This window comes from Echinops telfairi, unplaced genomic scaffold, assembly GCF_000313985.2.
Source record: "Echinops telfairi isolate 266 unplaced genomic scaffold, ASM31398v2 ScPeMD7_18;HRSCAF=68, whole genome shotgun sequence".
Lineage (NCBI taxonomy): Eukaryota > Metazoa > Chordata > Mammalia > Afrosoricida > Tenrecidae > Echinops > Echinops telfairi.
In genome coordinates, this window is record NW_022103915.1 from 33,970,850 (window position 1) to 33,997,484 (window position 26,635).

The 26,635-nt window shown below is 44.8% G+C and overlaps 1 protein-coding gene across 1 annotated transcript in view; it reads right to left on the reverse strand.

Moving 5' to 3' along the window:
- Positions 1-26,635, reverse strand: part of SIPA1L1 (signal induced proliferation associated 1 like 1) — a 255,603-nt gene that overhangs the window by 138,100 nt on the left and 90,868 nt on the right. Inside the window, exon 3 of the mRNA XM_045288187.1 lies at positions 6,121-7,907. Within this exon, the coding sequence (XP_045144122.1) occupies positions 6,121-7,618 (1,498 nt within the window). The 5' untranslated portion in view covers positions 7,619-7,907. The remainder of the gene's footprint in view (positions 1-6,120; positions 7,908-26,635) is intronic.

Consider the following 26,635-nt stretch of genomic DNA (forward strand, 5'->3'; position numbering starts at 1 on the left):
GGGAGGAGATTATATGTAGGTCTTGTGACCTGTCCCCCCTTTCTCCCCGCACCTTCCCCTTCCCCTCCTGTTATTGCTACTCTCATCTCCTCCGGTATTCTGTCCACTGCTGGAGCCTCCCCGCCTAGAGCACAGCCTGAGAGACTTTATTCATTGCGCACCACGGCTCTACCTCAGTTACGCCTGACTGAAGTCAGTCATTGACAAGGTTTGGAAAGAGGGAGTCTCTCAACTACGGAACAGACCTCGCCATCAGGGGCTGGAGGGAGCGATGCGAGGAACTGATTGGGGATCCCTTCCACCAGCTGGAGAACAGAATCTCACCCCGTGAGATGGCGTGCGGAAGCCCTGGGCTGCTATGTTGAGTCTACCTTAGTTCCTGCTGCAGCCCCAGGATCTACGGGGGTGCTGCCTAAGTTACCTGGTGCTGCCATGACTACGAGGCTCAAGTAGGCAGTTACAAAAGAGAGGCTTATCTTTTCACAGTTCTGGAGGTTTGAAAGACAGTGACAGCACACCTCCTGCAGGAGAAAGAGGGAGCAGTCTGCACCTGCAAACTTTTATAGACTCAGAAACCCTATGGAACTCTACTTGTCCTATACGGTCACTCTGAAGAAGAATTGGCTCAGTGGCAGGTTTTTGAGCTAGACACACATACTCTAGTTTCCATGATTTAATTTAATGGTCCATGCATTAGGCAGTCCATTCACTGTAAAATGGTGGACACTTTCAGACTCAAAGACTAGAGTCCAAAAACAAAACTGAAAAACGCACAAGCTGTTCCATTTCAGCTGGTATTCCGAATCTCGGCCTTCCCGCCCTCGTTGAAACCAAGGCTGCTGTGGCTGTGTGCCACCAAGTCTCTTCCTGGGCAGAGGCGCCTGACCAGCCAGAGGCCAGCGGCCCCATGGGCTTTCCAGGACTGCGAACTTGACTGTGAACTTTCTCCCACACAGTGGCTGGTGGGTGTGAACTGGTGGCCTTTTAGTGAGCAGTCCAGAGGCCGCTCATCATACTATGCCAAACCCAAACCAGGCAAATGCCGTCGAGTCGACGCGGACTCGCGGCAACCCTGCAAGGCAGGCTAGAACCGCCACGGTGAGTTTCCTGGACTGGCACTCTTCACGGGAGAAAAAAGCGCCGTCGTTCTCTGAGAAGCAGCTGGTGGTTTCAAACTGCTGGCCCTGGACTGAGCAGCCCAGCTCGTAACCACTGGGCCTCTCGGGCTCCGATATACCACGCAGGTGAAAGCTCTGCTTGTTGCCATGGAGAGTTAGGGCTTCTCATTCTTGGCTCAGAAGATGTCGTATGGAAAATTAAAACGTGTATATTATTCTTATACTGGCTAGCCTAAAAATAAATGTAAGAGCAGAACAGAAAACCATCTGAATCCATTTCTGTATTGTGGAGAATAAAAGCAACACTCATTTCCACACAGCTAACCTACTTAACTTCCCAATTAAAGGTACAGAAGAGACATTCAATCATCTTGCATATAGATATGTATGTATACATGCAAAGGGCCATAATTAGAGAAATAATCTTCAAATGACTTCTGTGTGGTTTAGATAATCTTAATATGGTCCATAAAACTTAGTGCACATGCATAAAGTCTTTCACTTTCAATTTTGCAAGAAATTAACTTAAATTTAAAGGGCATGCGATGCCTTAACAGTTCAGTAATGCATAATAAAGACTCACTGACATGGGAGTTCAACACTTACCTGTAAAACAGCTGCTCACAACAAAAACCTAAACGTAAGACTATCATCCCTTCAGGTATCAGGAGTCAAAGAACAAAAAATCTTATCACTGGGAATGAGCGGGAATGTGGAGTGGGGACCCAGAGCCCTCTGTAGGCAACTGGACATCATCCCCTTATAGAAGGGTTGCGGGGAGGAGATAAGTCAGTCAGGGTACAGTATAGCACTGACAAAACATCCAACTTTCCTTCACTTCTTTAATGCTTCCCCCCCCCTCCCATTATCATGATCCCAATTCTACCTTACACATCCGCTAGACCACAGCATGTACACTGGTACAGATAAGAGCTGGAAACACAGGGAATCCAGAACAGATGAACCCCTCAGGGCCAATGAGAGCAGTGATACCAGAAGGGTAAGGGTAAGATGGGGGGGTGGGGGGGACCTTATCACAATGCTCTACATATAACCCCCTCCCTGGGGAAGGTAAACAGAAGTAGAAAGAAAGTGTTTTGAAAATGATGATGGCAACAAATGTGCTTGCCACAAGAGATAGCTGTATGGATTGTGGTAATAGATGTATGAGCCCCCAATAAAATGATTTTAAAAATAAATAAATTATTTAATTAAAAAAATATCCAGGCAATTTACATAACTTTTCTAAGAAAAAAAAAGTGTTGTACAAATCTACAATAAAATATTTTTTTAAAAAAGACTATTATCCTTAAAGAACTATCAATCACAAGGCATCTTGTAGACTCTTCTCAAGTCTAATGATGTTATAATTATTAACAAACTAAAAAAAGGAGGATAAAAATCAAGAATGCATCAACAAAATTAGCACAGATTTTCATCAGAAAAACAGTTGAATAATGTGCCCTGACTTTCTAAATGTAGCATAAAATAATCTACTCAAACTCCTACTTTAATGATGTTCACTTAACAGAACAAAATTGGAAGGGTACCTAGCAAAAAAAACCAGAGACTATACCAGAGTGAGAGGTAATCTTCCCAAGTACGCATGAATTCAAGTTTGTATACTCTAAATGGTGCTAGAAGATGGCTGATTCGAACACGTCCGTCCCTTCAACAGGATGACTGCGGTTAAGGTTCTGATTAGGAAAATGAACTAGGCATTCTCTTCAGCCAAGTGAAAGTGTATATGAAGAAGTATATGAAAAGGCAGAACGAGCTGTTCAATTATGTTTTAGATTATGATTTCTTAAAAAGTATAGATCTTGAAAACATCTCAACATAGTTATATTTTGGGGAGGGACTTGATTTACACTTTAAATGATTTATCACCCGCCAAATCTACCACTTTGTTCAGCCCCAAATAAATCACTTCAGGAAGTACAGTCTGTAACTGGCTTTCATCCATTCAACTTTCTAGAACACCTACTGTCTTCAGTGCATGCGGAAGCCATGGCGCAGCACGGGCAGTGCACACGGAGTGTTCTGGGCTAGCTGAGGGACTCTCAGGCACGCAGAATCCCTATTTCCACCCGCTAGACGCTATGCTGACAGAGAGTCAACTGTTTCATGCCACACCTGTTTATGCCGGCTGTCTTGTTATTATAAAGCTTAATTAAATATTATGGAAGCTAGTGAAATGTGAAATAAAATATGTGACAATTCTATGAAAATTAGGTTGAAGACGTTGGAAAGAATAATGAAAAGTGACTAACAAGAAGGCTGTTAAAAAAAAAAGAAGGCTGTTTCCCTCAATGTAGGCAAAATAACTTAAAATGGTAGAAGAAAGTCCATAAAATAGAAGAATCTGTACTCAGATCGCTCTGCTGGTGTCTATGTTTGTGCTTTTGTGGTTCACATTCACCACAACACAGAATTCAAAACGGTGATCACTCTGAAATAAATACCCTGGGCCTCAGTTTAGTAAACGGGCTTTTATATTTATATATTTAAGTGAAAATGAAATCTTTAGAATTTATTTTTAATGACTGCTTGTTTTAGGTGAGTTATTCAATTAATTTTGTCCAATCATGTTGGGTAGGAGTGTTTTTTCCATGTTTCAAATAAGAAACCACTTTGGATCAAAGGCTTTAATTTTAAGAGGTTTTATGATCGAGGCAGAATCACTGTGGAATGCCTGTTCAGATTTTCATTGCATACTGTGGAAAGATAAACAAATTTCTAGCATATTTAAGCTAGCAACCAAAGATCAAGTCCTTTCCCTTAAGTCTAATGCAGCAGAAAGCACAGCCCGGGGAGTAAGAGTGAAGGAAGCTTCTGTGCAGAGAGCAAAGGTAGGGAGAATCCTGGAGCCCGTTTACCAGCTCTGTGAACAGCTTATCTCGTCTGAAAAGTGAAGGTTAAGAGTAGCACCTACCTCAGTAAGCATGGAGAAGGTGGTATGAGAAAATGCATGTCATGTCAAATGCTTTTAGCACAGTATCGGGTACTTAGTAAGTACTCAAAAATGTTTACTGGCATTATTATTATGTCGCCTTAATAGGATGAAAGTACTGTATACCCTGGCCTGCTAAATAGTTATAAAGTAGCATGCTCTCTCTTCAGTTTGAGTCACGAGCCTCTCAACCTATAGACAGCTCAAGACACACCCGTAGAAAAGTCTCCCATGTACAGCAAAGCACTAGTTCTCGGCCAAGGGGTAATGTTACCACCTCAAAGGCATCTGGCAGCGTCTAGGGGCATTTCTGGTTGTCAAAACTGGGGAAGGGCTGCTGCTAAACATTCCATAGAGCACAGGCAACCCCTGACAACAGAGCGTCATCTGCCACCAAAGGCCGTCCATGGCCCGGGGGGAGCCCCATATCCAAAGGGCAGTGTAAACACAAACCCCAGAAAATTCTGGTCAGAAAATACCGGCTGCTGAGAGATGAAACAGGCAGTTTGATCACTGATCCTCGGACCTGTGCCACTGACGTTTAGACAAGGGGGTCACTCACGGGTAACTATGAACAAGACAAGATTCCTTGGGTCGTTAAATTCTCATGGGGGGGCTCACCGTTTACTAAAGGAGAGTTTGATCTTAAAGTGAGCGATGTCAGAAGTTATAATGAGCGCTAACAGGATAGTTCACCCAGAAGCTACCTAAGTCAGGTCCCAAATCTCCGAGGGAGGGGAAATCTCCGAGGGAGGGGAGACCTCAAGGCCCGCGTGAGCAGCTGGCAGACAGGGAGCCCCCTCAGCATGGTCAGCGTGCGCCTCGCTGCGGGGATGACTGGTCTAGCCAGGGGACCACAGGTGTGTATGGCCTCCGCAAGCATGTCTGGTATTAGTAATCATCCTGCTTTTCGGCTTGAGAGCCTGAATGATCTATTCCCATGCCCTGATCAGTCATCTTCAAAACAAACAAACAAACAAACAAACAAACAAACAAACGCACACTATTAGAGTGCTTACCAGTACACGTGTGCTACTTCTTAAATAAGCTGACAGGGTCTTTCTAAAAATTATGAGGTAAAACTGTATTATCAAATACGATCTCAACAAAATGTCTGTCCCCATCCCTCTCCAGGCCAAAAGAAGGCCTTCACCAACAATGAGAGAGCCCACCTCCTCAGGGCCTTTCCACTCAACTAGCGGGGGAGACCCATACTGGATTCCTGGCTCGGAATTCACTCTCTTGGTGACTTTGTCAAATCATGTAAATTAATTTTCACAAACTTTCCTGTGAACTGGATTGGAATGCATTATAGTTCCCTGATGTATTATAAATCACTGAGGAAAATTGTGACGCAAAAGAGGAATTGTCCTGTACTGACTGTAAATGTGGTACATAGGTGAATAATAGAAATGAGCAGTTTTTACAATCCTTTAAAAAAAAGCTCAAAAAATAATAATTTATAAATTATCAGGGGTTCATGAGGGAGGGAGGGTGGGAGAAGGGAGGGAAAAATATGAGAAGCTGATAGGGCTCTAGTAGAAAAAAAACGTTTTGAGAATGATGATGGCAACAAATGTACAAATGTGCTTGACACAATGGATGTGGATGGATGGATGGATGGATGGATGGATGGATGGATGGATGGATGGTGATAAGAGTTGTACAAGCCCCCAATAAAATGAGTTTAATAAACCAATTAATTTTTTTAAAGCTCAATTTAAAATATCTTCAGCTTGATATTTGCAAATAACTCCATAAAGCCATTTATCCTTAAAGTTGTCACAGGTCTCTCAGACAACAGTCTAATCTGGCTCAATCCGATTTTTTTTTAAGTTCACTAGCATTCAGTACTGAAGACATTTTTTAGTACCCGAGAGGGAGATGTGATCCTCAAAATGCCAAAGAGGAAGAGGAACTGAGCAACGAGCTGTTTAACAATGTTGCCCTGGAGAAAGATCTGACAGTCAGGCGAGTCTTAGGTCTCGTCCTGCCAAAACCCTCAGACGACTTCAAAGAACAGTTAACAGTAAGGAGCTGTGCACTCACCCTTCTGATAGAAGAATTTCCTATAATAGTATGCACCGAGATCCACATGCTCCACGATGTACCTTTTCACTCTGTCCAGGTGCAATACCAGGCTCTCCTTGGGGACTTCAAGGACCGCCACGCCGGCATTGGTGCAATGGGAGCTGAGGGTCGACTCGAAGGAGGCACTTTCACACCCACTGAAAGAACCAGAGCTTGACTTCGACAGGCTGATCTTCCTTTCCCCTTCCCCACCAATCTCATTGCGGAAGTAGGGGCAGCTCATGACCAGTTCGTTGCTCTTATCGTCGCCCTGGTCCATCCCGAGGCTGCCTTTGGAATTCAGGTCCTCTGTGCTGCCCATGGGGGAGCTGAAGCTGGCCGAGTGGGACAAAGGGCCCGAGACCAGGGAGGCCACGGCGGCGGCCGAGGCGCCCGTGGTGGTGTTTCTCCTCTTAATGACATTGTGCCTGTTCATGATGGCCTCGTTCAGGTCAAATAATATACTCTGGACATCGTAGTGGGCAAAGCACTTTGGGCATGTCCAGGGCCTGACCAAGTCTTCGGAGCGGTTGTCATCCAGGTCCGATGACTTCCCGAGCTCCTCCCCTTTGGCATTGCGCAGTTTACGGAAAATGGACGAGTCCCCGGTTTCCGACTTGGAACGCCGCTTCAGGGGCTTCTCCCGTTCCTTAAAGAGCCTGAGGTTGTCCCTCTGGGAGATGGGCCCATCGATAACATCCAGGGAGAAGCCGGACCCCTTGCTCCCCCCGGCGATGAGGAAGTCACTGAGCTTGGTCGGGGTTGGACCTCGGTCGGATTTGTCATCCTTGTAGCCCTTGAACAAGTCGAAGAAGCTTTCCCCGGACGTCCCCTGCTTGTCGATGGAGGAGGTGCTGCCATACTCCCTGTGCAGGGACGGCCCCGTCTTGTAGGTGGGGGAGACGCACTCATCAAAGCTGTCCACGTCAAGCTCGCTGATGGTGATGTCGCTGTTGCTCCGCTGCCGGATCCTGCGCAGGGCTTTCCGCGGGGAGCTGGGGTAGGCTTCGGGCATGAGGAACCGGGAGTCCATGCTCTCCGCCGGCCGCGCCTTGCTGCCGAGCGTGTTCTGGATGCTTCTGAGCATGGCTGAGTCATTGGAATTGAGGCTCACTGAGCTTCCCTGACTCACAGGGCTGCTTGTGGAGGACATGCTCTCAAGGCAACTGGAGGTTTCCATGTCCTGGCTCGAACGGCTGGCTTCTTTCACGTTGTCCTTCCTGGGGGGCCAATCTGCGATCCTCGCCCTAACCCCCATCTTTGGGACTCCGGGGGTGGAGGTGATGTGGTGAGGGCCTTCACTGCGAGGGGGCCCAACGGGCGCCATGACGGAGGATCCTAAGCTGCCGTTCTGGGACCTGAAGCGCCGCATGTAGAAGTCGTCTGTGTGGACTTTGGGAGCTCCATCTGCGCCCACCCCTGAGGCCCGCTCGCTGGCCACGGGCCTTTCCGTCTGCGACCGCTTCAGGCTGGTCATGGTGGAAGAGCGCCTGGACTTAAATCCCCGCCGGATGGACCACCATGTCTGGGGTTCAAGTGCGCACTTCCCTCCTGGAGAACGGCTTCCAGAAAAGCTGGCAGTGGCATGAGAACTTGAGCTGCTTCATTGAAACGGTTACAATGACGGCGCTCCTCTCCCGCCACTGAAAAACCGGATCCTCCAGAGACGCTGCGTGTCCCCCGGCAGGTGACTGGCGTTCAGAAGAAACGGAGCGGTGCTTGCCTGGCTGGGACTCTGCAGCGGCGGCGGCAATCCCAAGCTTTTTCTACAAAAGAGGAGGAGAGGGCAATCAGCATCTGAATCTGAAGCTGCCCCAAATGCCGAGGTGCGTGAAGACAAGAGGCTCCAGGGCGGATTATGGTCACCGCGCCACAAGCCATTATTTAGTAAAGCAGGTCAAGAAAAAAAATACAAACTAGACACAGCAGCAGCATTTCATAATATCTCTCACTGAGAACGCAACAGGGACGACTACTAAGACTCCAGCCAAACTGAACTGCTTCCGAAAGCTCGGAGCAGAGAGGAGGGGTCTTGCTCTTGTTCTAAGCCATCCAGCCCCCTGCCCCGGGGAAAGATCTGCTCCGGTGACCTCCAATAATGCAGATCAACAGCAATCACCGGATGGACATTAGCTCGAGACGGAAAGAGCGGCACGAAATAATGAGCGCAGAGCACAGTCAGGGGGGTGCTCTGGCTTTTTGGACAAAGCTCCAAATTGCAAAGTGATCGCATTGAAATAGGAGTCAACGCTCACTTTTTAGCTTCTTCCAGATTTCAAAATCAATACGTGGTCTATTATTTCCTCCCAGAGGCTCAACAAGAGTTAGCTGGTGCAAATACAGCAGAGAGAGAATCCACCAGGCTGACCTGGAGCCATCCGACCCATTAACGCTCTTGCGCCTTTTCCGGGACTTTCGGACTTACCAGATGAGGAGCGTTTCAGAGGCGGCCCGGCGTTCCCCGCTCTCCTTCGTTCCGGCTACTCTTCCAGCTCGGAATATTCCACTTCCAGTAGATCGCAGCCTACCCCACCCGACCAGCGCTGCTCCCCAGCAGTGTCTCCCTCCCCAGCCCACAGATTACAGAGAACCGTTAACATCTTGCCAGGTGATGAGCCAGGAAGAAGAACTTCCTCCTGAGCACGGCAGTCAGGGGCAGAGAGGCACCGACGCTGACTGGAAACTCCTGCATGGTTGCGGACATGCTGGGGATAAAAGCAGAGGCTCCCTTTCTAAGGCTGCGCCAATTACACAAGATGCGGCCTTTAAATGCGTGCCAAATCCATGTTTGGAAAGATGCTGCTGAACCAGCACTGCGCCGACAGGGCAGCATTGTCTACAAATCCCGGCTCTGACACCCGGAGAACACCCCGCACTCGCTGCTCTCACCCCTCACCAGTAACAAGCACTTACTTCCACAATAATTAAGCATCTCGCGAGTCAGCTTCCTGCCTCCAAGGCAGCCGCTTTCATTTCTCGTGCAGTCGCAGCATCATGTTAGAGGACTCGCTGCTATTTATAAGCTGGAACATTTAGGGGTGTTGCAAAAATGCACGCAGCCCGCAGAGCGCAGGGCCGGCTGAGCTCCGGCTGGACTCTGCAGCCCAGCAGATAAGCACCAATTGTTTTCACACTTGCCCCTCTACACAGTCTTTTGTTAAAAGGATAATGGTCGTGCACAGCTGCCTAATTAAATCTGACTTTTGAGCTTCCCAGATCCTGCTACTGCCCCTTCTGTGATTTCCTTGACGTCTCAGAACTTCGCACGCCCTTTTGTGACGGTCAGCCTCACGTGGGAATGTAACAACCTGCTGAGTGTTGCTCCAGAGGCAACACAGGGCAGCCTGCAGCCCGGGCTGAGGCTACAGCCATGCTCCTCATAAAATGGAAAGAACTCCAGATGATGGCATGCAAAATGCAAATAAAAGCTAGTCCGTCTTTCTGTGATAGCCAAAGCCAGATATTAATAACTATTATATATCTACCCTCCCCCGAGGGTTGGATACACGTGCAATTGAATATTTCAAGCGAAATTTCTCTCAAAGACAGAACATTTTACATGAACAAATGCAGTAATTCTAAGCATGGGTTTACAAAACTCTGATTCTTTCAACATTTCTCACAACCTCATAGCTATCCAAATAAACTCGTTCCCAGAGTCCTCCTCCTCCGAGAAGCGAACGCAGCAAGCCCATCATGGTAAAGACTCATTCTCACCACATTGCATTTCCCTTAGGAGATGCTTTGCTGCACACCTGCCTTTTTCAAGGTACCTGACATTACAGCCAACAGAGGAGGAAAGCAACCCGTGGCACTAAACAACAAACAAACAAAAAGCCACAATGGCCAGAACGGATTCTGTGGCTTTTATAACCACGGATGAGGATGCGTAGGCAGGTTCCCTGAGAATGGAGAGAACTGCTAGAACTTGGGGATGCCCAATTGTGGGCCCTCGGGACTACGGATTTTCTCTTTAGAACCTTCTTGTATGCTTCCTAAACCTTTTCAATAATTTTTTTAAATCTTATTTTGGGGCACACATTTTCTGGCAGTGTAAAAGAAATGTCAAAATTCGTTTAAAAGTCTGATCAGAACAAAAACAGGAGTCCCTCTTCATTTCAAACTGCAGATGGAGTATAAACAGCAGAGAGGGGCACAACCAGGTTCACGCAGGCTAAAGACTTGGCTTTGTTTTCCTAGCCATGATGACTTTCCTTCCTTCCTTTCTTCCTTTCTTCCTTCCCTCCAATTCACTCTCTCCCCTCCACCTTCTTTTCTGCCCCAGATGTTGACATCCAACCAGCCTGGTGTGCATTGCGATAGCAACCCAGTGTGCAAGCCTACCTGAGAGAATACACTCCTGCTCGGCGTGAATGAGTCTCCAGGACCGGGACCCTCTTCCGATCTCAGTCACACCACGAGTTCGACCAGTGCGCGCAGGGGTGTACTTCCAAGTGACCGCTAACACCAGGAGCCCATGCCCAGAGTGGGAAAACCGTGTGCTTAGTGTAAAAAGAAAATGCCTCTATCGCCAAAACTGAGTTTCAAAGCAAATATGTATTTATTATGTCTAATCTAAAAAGACGGATAAGAATATAAAAAGTAGCGGTGAGAATTAAAGTCAAAGTATGCTTGGGACAAAACAGTAAGGAAACTTAACTTCAAACATGAAATGCTCACTTCACAAAGCAGGATTGACTTGTCAGAGGTAAGCGGCGAACAAGAATTTTACATTCTCTCTTTGGGAGCAATTCCAAAGTCCTTTCCAAATTAACTCAATAGGTTGAAATGAAACCTAGGCCTCTTTTAAGAAGGTTCAAAGAAATACTGGCATTGCTTTGCAGGTGCTTTGCACTTATTAAGAGCCTTGGTAGCACACTGACTGCTGCTAACCACAAGGTTGGCAGTTCTGAACCTCAAGCTGCTCTAAGGGAGACAAAGGAGGCTGTCTCCTCCTATAAAAAGTCAGTCTTGGAAACCCACCGGGTAATTGTACCCTGTCCTACAGGGTCACTAGAGTCAGAATCAACTTGGTGGCAGTGAGTTTGAGCTTTGAGTTTGCACTTACTAAACTACCCACCAAAACAAAGATGCCCATGTGTCATAGAACAGATCATTAAAACCTATTCCTCAGGAATCGATTGCAATGACTGAAGTATAACCCACCCCCCAAGAGGGAGGAACAACAGAAATGTGGGTGAAGGAAGACAGTGGATGGTGTAAAATATTAAAATAATAATAATTTATTTACTTATCAAGGGTTCACAAGGGCGGGAGGGGGGAGGGAAAAAAGAGGAGCTGATTGATACCAAGGACTCAAGTAGAAAGAAAATTATGGCAACATAGGTACACATGTGCTCGATACAACTGATGTGTGGGTTGTTATAAGAGCTGTAAGAGCCCCCGATAAAATGACTTATTAAACAAACAAACAAACCCTATTCATTCAAGGTTGACTGAAATAGCAAACATGCTTACAAGTACTAGCAATTCTCTTATGAGGAAACCTGCTTAAGCATCATTATATGTGGTAAAAAGCCATAGAATCAAACAGAAGAGCAATACTAATTCATAGTATGCTATCTCCACCTGCTGAAACCTCCGTGCTAAGTGTTCAGTTTTATGACCGTGGGTATTATTGTGGGTGTGCTACTGTCCTAGCATGCCAGAAAGACTGCCGTTGGGTTCACTGAATTCTTAGGAGTTCTGGTGGTACTGCAGGTAAGTGCTGGACTGCTGACTGTAAGTCCATTGGTTCAAACCTACCCACTGCTCCTCCACAGAAGAAACTGGGGTTGTCTTCTCCCATAAAGATTTACAGCCTGGAACCCCAATAGAGGGCCACTGTGAATCAGAATCAACTCACTGGCAGTGGATTTGGCCTAGACTTAAATCAGAACATAAGACTGATTCAAAGTCAACCTTCCCATCACTACAGGTCTGTCACAATGAAACACACCTCCACCATTTTCTGGTCAGGCCCTTCTCCTGGGAGAAGAGTCCTCTTCTCCTCTAAATCAACAACTGGGTTTCTAGGATCTCTTCTAAGCACCAACCAGGCACCCAGTGCCAAAGGAGGGTAAGGAAACATTTCCACCTGACAAAGGAAGCTGCATGTGGGATATAGACAAGAAAAAGTGAGGTGTGGTGAACGCGTGACAGGGATCTAGCAAAATTGTACCTCCTTCCTCTATTTTCTCTGTGTGACTGGAATGCTCGCATAACAGAGCCTGCCTCTCTTGCTGGGACACCATTGTACCACATCAGGCCAGTCTTTCAGACTGTCAGATCCCCACACTGCTGGAAGTGGGACCCCTGGGGACCTTGCTAACATCAGTGCTCATATTTTGGCTCTTGGATGTATTACACTCTTGATCCTAACTCCTTCCTGAAATGCACTCTTCTCTTGATCTCTTGATAACTCTGTTCATCTTCATTCACTTGCCATTCTTCAGTATTCTGAATGCTGTCTTTTAAAGGCAGTGTCTCAAGTGGAACCCTTAGCTCTCTGCACTTTTGAGAGAGTGTGTGTGAAGGCTATTAGGCTTGGAACACAAAAGAGCTCTGAGTGAGTTGGATGAGATGGCAGCAGCAGGACACTGGCGGGAAGTCCCTGCAACAGCAGCTGCTGCTGCCATGAATGAAGGCAGACTACAAAAACCAACAGAATACAGGTAAATTTGGGGAGATAACCTGGCTGCTACAGCATCGGTATCCGTAGCTTAAATACATGTCATAAACTCCAAGTCTCTGGTCATGACTCTCTCCTGGGAACTCCAGATAAATAAATGAAACACTGAATTGATACTTTCCTTCTTTATCGATATTTAAAAACAGGCCGATATTGTGCTAACAAGGCAAAAAACCAGAAAACTCAGTTTTGCTTTCAAGAAATGAATGAGTGGTAAGGAAGTAAGAACAATAAATAATTCAAGGAACTGAATGAAAGAAACTGCAGAGAAAACTTTCTTTGTGCCAAGAGCGTAAACAACAGTTTAAAAGGAGATTTGGAGGGGGGTGGGGGTGGGAAAACAACTCTAGTTCATGCCCTGAAACAAATTACAACGTGTTGTGGTATATTTCCAATGTGATTACAAAATGACACAGGATTCCTCACATGCATTTCCATGGTCCAAAGCGGAACACTGTCCGATTCTGCATCTGATACATACAGCTCCTAAAGGCAGGCCCAACTCTCACGGGAAATACAAGGAATCATAAGGATGAATAACCACTCGGATAATTCGGGGATACACACACAATGCTAAAACCTCCATGTGAAAGGTTTGTGAACAAAGGCTGTGTGTTGCTATGGCGCTCAAAGCTATGCCACCAACAGCATCTCCCATTTAACAGAGCTTTCAGACTCAGACAGACTATAAGGTCTGAAGATCTACTAGAGGAAAAGAATAATAATAGCTGGTGGAAAATCCTATGCTTACAACAAAATATTGTATGATAAAATGTTGGAACACAAGGCCCTAGGTTGCAAGGCATTAAAATATCCACCAACAAAATAGCTCCAAACATGGGCTCAAACAATGATCATGAAATTGACACAGGACCAGGCAACATTCCGTTCTGCTATGCACACGGGCCCATGAGTCAGAAGCGACTAACTGTAAATATGCAAGAGGAAACTTTATTTTAAAGCAGCTGTAACTCTTCAGTTTTTGAATAGTAGATTAGCTCAGATAAACTATTCCACCCTCTTGCTTTCCTGAACGTCATTTGCGCTAACATAAACGTAGCACCTCAGACACACAGGACGTCTACAGCCTCCACGTTAGTCTGAAACACACATCGCTGTGCAATGCCATGCTAATGTAGGGTTATGACTCAGCACATAACATTGTGGACTAGATTCCCCCCCACCCCCTTTCTTGCTTTTTCCTTTCTTCCTGGTCAACAGAAGCAAAAAGGACTGGAGAAAAAACAAGAGTGGGTAAATCCAGTCCCTGTTCTCCAAGTGTTCCAAATCTGGGAACTGGTAGAGACAAACTAGACTGTAGAAACTTGCACTAAAGGTAAAGTGGATAAAATATATATTAAGAAAAAAAAAAAAGAAGAAAAAAATATATATATATTAAGAAGGATAGTTATGGGTGAAAACATATGTAAAAGGATAGCGTCACATTTGAGGTTTAGGGGTAAGAATTAATTTCTACCACAAAGGACGAAACGGCAAATAATAGTATTAATTGTAACTTTCCAACAGCAGCATCTGAAGTAAGAGCATTCGAGTACTAAAAGGCGGGTGCTCTGTCAAGCACTGCGGGGTACAACTGAATACCCTCCTGAGAGAGTTTTCTTGGCTTGAAGGTTCAGGGTCATGGTTTCAAGAGGCCCACCGCTGTTGTAGAGCACCTGTTCTACATCCCTCCCTGTTCGGGGAGCTGTAACCACTGGTCTTTATTCACCTGGAACAGCCAGGCATGGGAGACGAGCACAGACTACCTCCATTGTCTAAAGCCCTATGAATGGGACGGATGGCGCCCAGCTACCATAACCAAACATTTAAATCAAGGATTCAATAGGTAGATCCTGATCAAGAGGAGAAGAAAATGTGGGCACGAAGTATCAATTCTTACAAAACATACACAATTCTAGGTTGACGGAGACTAGGGAACTCTGGAAGCTCCTGCCTAGAAATCATCTTTAAGTCTTGAACCCAATCTACCCCATGAAGCCACCTCTAACAACGGGTTGGCTCCAAGATGTTCACCTTCAGATTGCCCTGGCAACGGTACCCCTCGAGGGTAGAGTCGAGGCTCATGGGATGAAGCACTCTGAGATGGCCAGACTGGCGACGCAGTGTGAAGAATGGACTGAGGCCACTAACCACACATGCAGAAAATGGTACCTGGGTGCATATTTTGTCATGTATATTCTCACCAAGAAAGAGAGACAAAGTCAGAGAAGGAAAAGAAAGAAATTAAATATGTCTATTTGCTAAAGACAAAACACGAGAATGACCCTTGCTTGCTTACCCACTGATACCCACTAGAAGATTCCATGAATGAGGTCATATTTCAGAGGGCCACTTAGGACTTCATGGTGGTTTGACCAGTTGAGGGTGACGGGAAAGACATATGCATGGGGCAGTGAGCATCAGGGCAGAGAGGGGTGCAAGAAGAAGGGGCATATGAAGCAAGTGACAGGGTGCAAACACTGATAAGGAGTACATGCTGTGTTGGCTGCCGAAATAATGGACGAAGACATAAATGGAGACCAAAGAACGGCAAATATAAATATAAATATTTTTTGCTCATGTGTTTGGCACCTGCTTCCTTTTTCGCTTAATAGGAGGAAACAGGCTGGCCCTAGAACAAACTGCAGCATGGGGTTTCATAAAGCTCTGTGGAATGGCTGAGCCCGAACTGAGTCCCTCAGGCTGCCAGCCCTGCAGAGGGGGATATTACCACTCACAGTTGAGAGATGCAGACCCAGCTGAAGAGCCTTCCTGTCCCTCTCAACCTGATTCTTAAGCTAAGCACTGTGCCCCAGAGCACTCTCCCTCCTGAAATACCTCCCCTTCTTCTACTAGTTATACCAGCTGCCATCGGGCACCTGACTCACTGCCACCCGTCAGACAGGAGAACTGTGTGCCACAGGGCTTTCAACGGCTGAGTTTGCGGAAGAAACCCGCTAGACCTTTCTTAAGAGGCACATCTGGGTAGACTTGAACCGCCAACCTTCTGGTTAGCAATGGAAACTTACTCATTTCCACCACCGAGAGACTACCCCCCCTTAATACTATTTACTGAAATCCCGATTCACTCTGTACATTAAGTTAGCAGATTCTTAAAGGCAGAAAGAGACTCGTCTAATCCTTATCCCCACAGCACTGAAGCTCAAGATTCACTGTCTTTGAGTCTATTAAACAGGAGGTTCTCCTCGGAAATATAACCATTAGAAATAAAACCCATACCATTCAAAATGAAAACTGATATAATAACAGAATGTACATTATAATCTAAAATATAATCATGCTTAATCCATAAACATCTGTGTTGAGGGAGGCATGTCAAAAAGTCAGTCCACATAACCAAAGTAGAGTTTTATAGATTTCAAATAGATTTCAGTTCCATCTTCCTCCCTTAAAGCAAGCCTTCATATTGGTAGTAAATGGAAGAGTAACTGCAGTTTGACCCCCCCCTCCCCTCTCTCATCCAAAAGGCAAGCAGGAAGAGGCTCACCAATGGGCAACAAGGAGGATGTCAGGGAGGCCAGACCAGGTACCATCTCAACGGAATAACTAAAAGGTAACTAATGTGCAACAGCACCGGCTACTGCAAATTCTAGCAAAGCGAATAGGCACAGTGTGTGTGACACAGAAGAGGGGCGGTTAGTGCGGCCTCAGTGGCTGCCATCAGACTGATGCCCAAGATATGTTTGTAACTTTTACCCTCCAATGATTCTTCTCCCAAAGCTCTCCCTTTACTGTCCTGCTTTTTTAAAATTGTTTTTAAAAAAACAATGTGTTATTATGTACTTCTCATTTAAAACCTAAAAACTCAATGAGGAAAGAACAGAATTAAGTAAAAAATGGATCTCTCTCAATCAAGATGTCCCACTACCAAACCCAAAGGTTTGTGGTGGGTGTGGTCTTCCAGAAGCTACGTATGGGTTAGACAGACAGACTGAATCAAAGAAAAATTGTGTTCTTGTCTACAGAGAAAAAAAAAATCTAGGTCATAAGTCAGTTGGCTTCCAAATACTTAGTCTAGTATTGCTATGGCTTGCCTTCAAGTTGACTTCAATTCTCGAGAACTCCTGGGGGTCGGAGGACTGCAGGCCACATGGTCTGTGCAGCGGCAGACTTTTCAAAGACAGATGGCCGGGCCCTTCTTCCCAGAAGCCTCGGAGTACCCTAAACCTCGGAAGTTGCAGTGAGCACATGAACACAGTAGCTGGTGAGACCTTCGAAACATGTTGACGCAGCGGCTTCAACAGTGAGTTCAAACACAGGACCCACTGAGAGGATGGCTGAAGACAAAAACAACCACTACCACACAGAGACAATCCAGTAAATTACAGAGCCAAGGGGGACATTAAAAAGATCTGTTTATGCCCAGGATAAGCAGAGGGCCTGCCCCCAAAACAGACAAAACATCTCACATTTGCAGGATGAAGCTCTCTCTCTCTCTCTCTCTGTCTGTCTCTCTCACAGACACGTGCATGCGCACTCATGTACACACGGAGTTTCAAAAAGTTTGTGGGAAAATTCCATTTTATTTTAATTCCATCTTCCCACAAACTTTTTGAAGGCCCCTCATGTGTACGTATGTGTGCATATATGTGTGTGTGCACATATGTATGCATACTTGTTCCGAAAATAGTAACCCTATACAACTTACCCTGGCAACTCATCAACAAAGATTAGGACACAAACAAATGAAATACCTTAATTCAATGAATACCACATTTCTCCAGGTGTTAAACTAGCTACGTACATATACAAATATATATACCTCTCAAAGGCAATTTTAATGTATTCCTCCACATTGAAAAAAAAAATCCCTGATTTCTAAGTGGGATTTTATTTGCAAGTTAACTTGATCTAATAAACTTTTATCTACTAGCCAGGGACAAAGTTAAGCAAAATGTAAACCAGCAGGAACTCCTCTGTTTGTTGATGACACTTTACTGTGACGAAGTTAAAGGATTTCCCTGGCTGCAATAATATGCTGGATCACAAGCCTCCGTGCTTGCAGTAGTGCTTGCTTTCCGATGGGACCATTGTGGCCATCGCCTGCTGAGTGCTCCTAAATAAGGGACACATAAACACAGCGCCACTGACCATCTTCTCGACTGACCTCAAGAGAGCCTCCCCTCTGCTTTCCGGGTAAAACGAGAATGTTGAGAACGCGTGAAACAGCTCTCTGATTAATAACTCAATTTCTCCACAATTCCATGTTGTCTTTAACGCTCATCAAAAGGCCAGGGCACCTGCGGCAATTCCTTGAGTGCACCAGCAGCCTTCAAGAGAGACCAAGTGGCAACTTCCTGGGAATACAATTCTCTTCCTGCCTTCTCCTGATTTATTCCGCCCCAGATCTCGGTCAATGCGAAGACTGGCAGCCTTCAGTGTGGGTTACAACCAGGGTGTGAGGAAAAGGCAAGCCTCACGGCGCATTATGATACATGGAGGGGTGAGGGGGGATGAAGTTGTCAATGATGTCATTCCAATTGGTCAATGTCCAGAACACCAGCAGCCAAAAAATCAAAACAAGCTATTACACACGGTAAATCTGCTATGAAGGGCCTCCCTCAAGTCATGGGAAGTAAAAAGATAAAGACGCCACTTTAATGACCGAGATGTTCCAGACCCAAAGTGTATTTTCTGATCACTTCATATGAATGTGAGAGTTGGACACCAACAGAGAAGGACACTTAGTGCACTGAAATTGTGATGCTGGTGAAAAACACCGACGATACTGCGAACTGGCAAAAGAACAGACACATCAGTCTAAGAACACAACTGAGATGCTCTTTACAGGGGTGAGAGAATGGCGCTGCCTCTGGACACGTGGTCAGTAAAGATCAGTTCCTAGAGAAGACACTGGCTTGGTAAAGTACAAGACTAATGAGAGGGAAGGGAACTCGCAATGCCATGACGCGGACACAAGAGCCACCGGAGGGGACTGAAACAGACGACACGGGGCCAGGCAGTACTTCATCCTGTCACACAGGCTGCCATGTGTCGGCGTGAACCACCATCCTCAAGGCTTCTGGCAACGCCCCCACTCGGTGCCACGGGGTCCGTTTTCTGACATCCTGGAGAGCCCCACTGGCAAGCGAGGAAGCAGGGAGTTAAGACAATCATGGTATCACAAATACCAGATCTGCCAGAAATAAAAAGTGAGGGCTGTCAGATTAAAGTTTACTGACACTGGAGCATTGCTTCACATAACACAAGTGCAAGGAAACCCTAGCCAGCGTGCTAGCAATTATGAGGATGCTAAGCATCATGGTCACCAATCAAAATGGCACGGCATCCTTTTGTACCTGTTAGGAATCACGTCTAAGGATACCAGTGTACCAGTGGGCACTGTTAATGGTGACTGCTGCAACCACCATTTCTTTGTGGCTAGGGGCAGTTAAAAAACTGGTAGGGAAGAAAAAAAGCAACTGGTAGGACCTTTTGAGAAAAAAAATACAGTGGGTAAAATCAGAAAAGATTCTTTATGTTTGGTCTGTGCAATTTCTCTGGAAGTATCTGGCTGTAAAAACACAGCACGGCAGCTGTTTCAAGTCCCAGGACTGCTGCGAAGCACCCCTGCCGCCCTCCCCTCCCCCCCACCCCCCCTCCCCCTGCTTGCTGTGAGCATCTTTCCTCAGACAGGCCCAGGAACTCCAATGCTGGCTGCTTTCCCTTGGGGGAGCGTTCAGCACCCACGCTTTCCACTGAGCCCTCCCAAAACTCACCCCAACTCCTTTGATCCCCAAATAACAATCATACAGTACACCTCGATTTTTCAAGGTTTACTTATGCACCAACCACTGGACCCTAGGTCCTTCAGGACAGGGATGATGTCTTTTTTTAACCTTCATGCTATTAGCCCTATCTGGAGGCTCACGGGTGAGTTTCAACCAAATTTAAATGGAGAACAGGTGAGACATAACACTTTGAATTTGGCATTCTTTAAAAAAGAAAAGCCTATTGTGGAAAGAGGCTCACTGCTATGGTTTTTTATTATTTATATTTCCATTCATATAATACATAAACCAGTTAAAGAGAAATAGCACTATGAGGCATGTAAGAAAAAAGAATAGCTATTTACTTCATTTCCTCTACTCTCAGAAATCATCACTTTCAATCCATATTAATTTTCTACCAGTATTTTTATATTCATATAATCACATGATTATACCACCATTTGTCATGTGTACTCATGGTTATCAAATTCCCATTATACAAGATGACAAGTAACGCACTTCCATCCACTCTGTCCTCTCTTCACTTTCTCATTCTCTAGCTGAGGCATCTGCCTACATATCAATAAATGATTGTAGCTGACAGCGATGGAAGTCAACATTTCTATTGTGGTGGCTATGAACAAGCTGCTTAGTGGCCTATTTTGTTTTCCCTGGAGTTAATAATTGCTTTACTTTGTTGTTCTCCTTTTCATTTGCTTTTTCCTATACACCTACTCTTAACTCTTCCTAAATTCTACCAAAGAAGCAAAAGTCTGTCCTCATTAATGTTTCCCACACTGTCAAAAGCAACGGGTGCCCTACCAAGTCTATTGTTCTTTCTGAAGACATTTGATTGGACAAAAGAGTCGTCAAAAATGAAATGGAACACACAAAGGTCAATACCCTTGGCATTAGAGAGCCGAAATGGACTGGTGTGAGCCACTTTTAATCAATCAATCATATGGTTTACTCTGCCAGGAATGCTAACTCTGAGAACAGTGTCACACTCATCATCCTAAAGAACATTTCGAAATCGAAGTACAATGTTATCTATGATAGGCATTGTCTATCCACCTACAAGGAAGCTGAGTGGATACGATGCCGTTCAAGTTTACACATCACCACTCAAGCCAATGCTAATGGAAACTAAAGAGTTCTACTGACTTCTGCAGTTTGAGATGCCATTCAAGTTTGCCCATCAACCACTCTAATGCTAACGGGACAAAAGAGTTCTACCGACGTCTGCATTTTGAGCCTGATCACACAAATAATCAAGATAAATTGATAATCACTGGAGATTAGAATATGACTGTTGAACATAAAGAGTAATGATAAGTAGTTGGAAAATATGGCATGGATAAAAGAAACAATGCTGGGGATCTCCTAGTAGAATTTTGCAAATTCCTACAGACTTCATCATTGCAAATAACTTCGTCAACAACAGATGGTAGAGGGTAACCCTAGGGTCCACCCTCAGATGGAGCGCAGTCACCAAATCAACTGCATCTGTGAAGAGGCAATGGGGGCGCTAGACCTCATCTGTCAGAATCAGGCCAGCAGGGGCCAGCTGGGGGACAGATCATGGGTGGTTCATACAAGTTCTAGCTGATGCTGAAGAAGATTAGAAGCCCAGGACAACCACATACTGACTTCATTTCCACAGGAACCAGTGCCTCCTCTACCTTGGGATCACAACTCCCTGGAGCCTAGTTCCCACGGATGACCTCTCTGGCCAGGGACAAATAGAAGGTCCAGTTAGCATGAGAGAAAGAGATAGAACAGACTATGGACTCAGAGAGAGAGGGACTCCTTAAGATACATTTTCGATCAAACAATAGATTAGCATATAAAACATGAGGAATGTGCTCTTTAGAATGATCAATGATGAAGTAGTTATGAAAAAGTGTTAAGAAAAAAAGGAAGATGGAATTTTTCCTTTTTGAAATGCCCTCATGCATGACACCAAACAGCAGGTCCCATTTGCCTAAAGGAAAGGCGGAAAGCAGGAGGAGCAGGGAAACCACATGAGTGGGAACAGGGCAGGGGGAGAAGCAGGAATTGTAACCAGTCTCTGGTAACAGTTTGCATGTGAATTACTGAAAGGGAACCTAATTTGCTATTACGCAAACTTCCACCTAAAACTCAAGAAAATGTTACCAAAAAACTGGCCTGTCTCAGGAAAATGAAGTCTTCATGCAAAACATAAGCTTACATAACTCTCCCCTACTTTAAATGAGAATTGGTTTCTTTTCCTTTTACCCCCAAGAGCTAGAAAGTTATTTTTAGAAATTTCAAATCTTACATTTTGTAGGGGGGAAAAAGAAAAACAGAAAACTTTTCGTTCTACTTCTAACACTGAATCAGGTTTTAAAATATTGTAATGGTGATTCAGGATCTAGGTTCTAATCTTTGGGTTGAAAAATATTTTTTTCCTTTATGATACTAAATGTATACCATGCAAGTATGGCAAAGGGGTCACATTAATTCAGACAGATATCACTGATGCCCTGAATCATAAAACCATGGATCTCTGATAATGCTAGGGCGCAGGTGTGGCATTAAATTTTCCTTGGCAGATTCCAATGCCACTTGGGTTGGGGGGGCGGGAGCGGGGGGGCTGTCCATTGCTAAGTTCTGCAATGTGTTACCTTGCTATCCTGTGGCCTACAAAAAAAGTAGAGTTGCAACATATCATTTAGCAGAAAATTAAAATGTTGGTATCTGATGCTAGTCTGTGTGTATTTTGTAATGCTCCAGAGATTGTCTAAAACTAATTTTAGGTGATTTAGATTTGTGAACTAAATCCTCATGTACAAATCCCGGTCTGGATACGCAGACCCAGCAACAGGCTCCCCTGCCCTTTCTCTAACTGAAGTCCACTCTAAGGAGCACAAGAGCACTTCATTGACACTTTTGAAACCACGCCCCAGAACAGAAATCCACCTGCAAACCACGAGTCTGCTTTCTTACGGTCTCCTAAAACCCTCCTGTCCATGAGGGGCATTTTCAGTGTCAAGAAGATGAACCGCTAAGGCCCTTCTTTAGCCAGCGGTGTTCTGCTTATTGAAGATTGGTGAGGGGATAGCAAACTGCCTACATGTTCTGGATCTTCAACCCAAAGTATCCCCCTTCCCTCTGTTTTCGTCCATACCTTCCTTGTCAGTAATGAAATATGAAGCTTTGTTTTGGGTGCTGCAGATACTGCCCTTAAAAAGTTTAAATTCTAATGGCAGAGACAAACATATTTAAGAGCAATATGCCACACTTAGGCTTAGAAAACTGCCCCCAAAATTCAAAAAATTTTAAACTTAAAATCATAAAAGAACGCATTTGTCTAACAAATCAATACTATGGATAATTATTTGGATGACATTTTAACAATATGTAAATATAGATACAAAACCCCATATTAATATATGTATTATTTTAAAACAAAACAAAAAAACTGCCATCAGTTCATAGCTTCCCTATATAAAATTCCCAAGGTTATAACTCTTTACATTTACCCATGTGTACTTCCAGGGCTCCTTCACCTATAGATACACACATGTATATTAGGCTGAAAGTAGATAAAATAGTATTAAGACTTCAGAGTCTGTAGGAGGAAAACGTGTTAGAGATGGTAAACTATAGGAAAGTCAATTTTTGACTACAATAAGAATTGCTGAAATAAAGGCATAAGCGGCCTCTAAGTGCCCGTACCACAGCTGTTTCAAAGGGCTTGTGGTCAGGAAAACCGTATTGCGACATGTCCCAGCTCCTGCCACTGCAGGGAAGCTATGAACTGATGGCTCCAGGTCCCTTCCGCTGGATCGTGTCACATCAGAGTCCATTGACATTTACGCTGAACACCTCTCTGTGGAAGGAGACCTATAATTTCTTCAAGCTATTGTAGGTTGTACTTTCGAGCTGTCTAGAAGGTCGGCATCGTATTCGGAGATTACAGTTTCAATTTTAGTGATAATGGGTGGACTGAATGACCCACTAAGCATTATGAATTTACCAATTTCATAATGAAAACACGGGCGCATCATCACAAATTAAAGAGGGGGCGCTCTCCTGCATCTGTGCTTTACACTCACAAACATTAGAAGGCAGGGCAGCCCCCCTGCAGGGCAGTCAGAGTGAAAACATCCCCACAAGCACATTTCCATGAGCAAAATCAGGAGAACACAGGGTAGGTGAACTTATTGCTTCTGTTCTTTTCAATATGCAAAAGAATAAAGAGAAAGCTTCACTAGACCAATACACAGAAACAAACCCGGTGCTACCGCCCACTGTCACCTCCTGAGGACCCAGGAGGACAGGGAAGATCTGTCCCTGGGGGTTTCCAAGATTATAACTCTTCACGGGAGTAGAAAGCCCCATCTTTCTCAGCACTCTTTCTCCCAAGGAGCACCTGGTGGTTTTGAACTGCTGTCCTTGCAGTTAGCAGCCCAATGCATAACCACGACGCCACCAGGGTTCCTATCACTAGTCCTTTAGAGGGGGAGTTTTAACTCAAGACTCCCAAGAATTCCTCCTCGCTTTCCATATCCAGGGTATCTTTGCTCATGAGGCCCATATCGGAAAAGCAAAAAAGTTTATAAACCAGAAGGTTTTAGGTCTTTGCAATTACTTTCACGCCTCTGGTGTCTAAACAGACATTGAGGTGATTGTTTTTCAAGTCAATGTACTGATAAAACAACAGTGATATCGTTTTAAAAGGAGGCATTTTAATGGAATGAACCGACTATGTAAAGGATTGACCACAGTGGGACCGAATTGGAGAAACTGGTATCAGAAGTCGGTCATTTATCAGGAAACAAAGCTGTGTGGTGCACAGGAGAACTCCCAGGTGGCCTTTGCTCAAGAGAAACAACCGACCAGGGCCTGTCCCTACAAACAAACTGGGAACATTTGCAGGAACTCATCAAAACGCTCCTTTAAGTTAGGCCAAGGCTCAAAAGGCTATGCCTGGGGGTTATCAATTCCAAGACAAACCCCAATCTGAAAAGTGTAAATGATCATCGGAACCATCAGCAGCAGCATTTTCAATGGCTAGCAAATGATTGGTTCCAGTATTTGTCCATTGTCGATATGTCTCACAGTACTCAAGCTGATTAGAACAAGTTCTTCAAATAATAAATCCTTTTTGATTACTTATTACTTACCCTGCAGCTCAGTTTAAGAACCATAATATGAATTGCATTTATTCAAAGAATCAAGCAGTTCTATATTAAGAACTAACATATCCGTTTTGATCCTTGTTTTCCATATAATAACATTCGCTAGTATGCAGGGGAGTCCTAAACAAGCCAATGTGATCTTGGAGTGACGAAGAGCTACAAAATGGGCCCAGGCCCAGGGAAGGGGCCTCTCTATACACTCACTGCTGGTGCATCTGCCTTGGTCTTTGAAAATGAACTCAGAAATCTGTTCAGATTCTACTATTAGCATTTTTCGGGAGGGGGTAGGGAGCTCTGAAAAGCAAACATTCTCTATTTTGATTCCCAATTAAAACACAGTCACCCAGCCATCTGAACATTCAACTCAACACTCCATTTGGTTGACTGAGGGGTAAGAGGGGAATGGAAGAAATGGGAAAACAAACTCGGGGTTTTTCCACCCATCTTCTGTCATTACTGTTTTTAACCTAATATGTCTCTCAAAGTGTTTAGCTACCATGGTGATGGGAGCAGGCGAAAAATATAGAAACGCTGAAAGAACAAATTCCCTCAGAATATTTTAGGGTTTCTAACTCGAAGCTTACCATGGAATTACAGAAGCAAACAAGTTGAAAATAGATTCTCATAACTTAGCAATGGTCCAAACCAAGCTTTTCTTACAGAACCTTTGTAAACCTGTCACATTCTCCTGAGAGAGAACTTCCTGCTTGATTTTTATCAGTCTTTCATTGCCAGGTGGAGAGTAGAAAATGTAACCATTGCTTTTAACAGTAGCTTTTAACAGGAGTGACCTGGTCCCCATGAGGACACCTGGCAATGTCTGGGGACATTTATGATCTCAGAACTGGGTAAGAGAGGAAGAGGGGTAGGGGGTGGGGAGGGTGCTGATAGGGGCGTCAAGTTGGTAGAGGCCAGGGATGCTGCCAAACACCCTCACAAAGCAAGAGAGAGCCCCTCACAATAAAAGCTGTTAAGAGGTGCCGCCAAGTCCATGCCAGTGCACGGCAACCGCATGGGCGCAGAGGAGATCTACTCCCATAGGGTTTCAGAGCTGTGTGGCCGCTCCCAGAGAGATCACTGGGCTTCTCTTCCACAGCACGACCACCATCCTTCAGCGAGGAGTCATGTGTTTGACCCTCTGCCCCACCCAGGGACTCCCCCAAGAAGTAACTGTTTGCTCCCAACTGCAGAGTGCTGAAGTTGAGATCCTGGTTTGAAAAAGCTCCTCAAAGGAAAGATGGCTCATCGCTAACCACTGCTAAGTTATGCGCATCTATTTTCAACTTGGATGCTCCTGTAATTCCACGGCAAGCTTTCTGTTAGAAATTCTGATCTACCTTCAACACTGAAAAGGAGAGATTCATAACAATTCAAGTTCTAATTTGAGTTAGAAGACAGTTAGATACATAGTCTCACTATAGTGGCCATATAAGGCAAGGCAGAATTGACCCACTAGGTTTCCAAGATTGCAAATCTTTACAGGAGTAGGAAAAAAAATTCTTTTTAATCATTTTATTGGGAGCTTTTACAGAAATCATAACATTCCATAGACCAATCACCTCAGGCAGTATTGTACAATTGCTACCTAATGTGTAAAAGCCTAATTTTTATCCGATGGAATAGCTCGTGATTTTGAACTGTTGACCTTGCAGTTAGCTGTCCAACTCATCAGCCACTACAGCACTGGGGCTCCTAGCTTTGGTCAAAGCAAGTAAGAGAATCTTGAATTGCTCTACACTTGTGACCAACAGCCCTTCATGAATATGCGAGACACGGTCCCAAAGGCTAGTACAGAGGAGAATTTATAGTTGAATGATTCATAAACTCACAAAAAGTATAAGGTGTGAAAGAAGTACTTGCAAATAAACCTGAAAATATCACCTTTTAATTTTATTTTAGGAAAC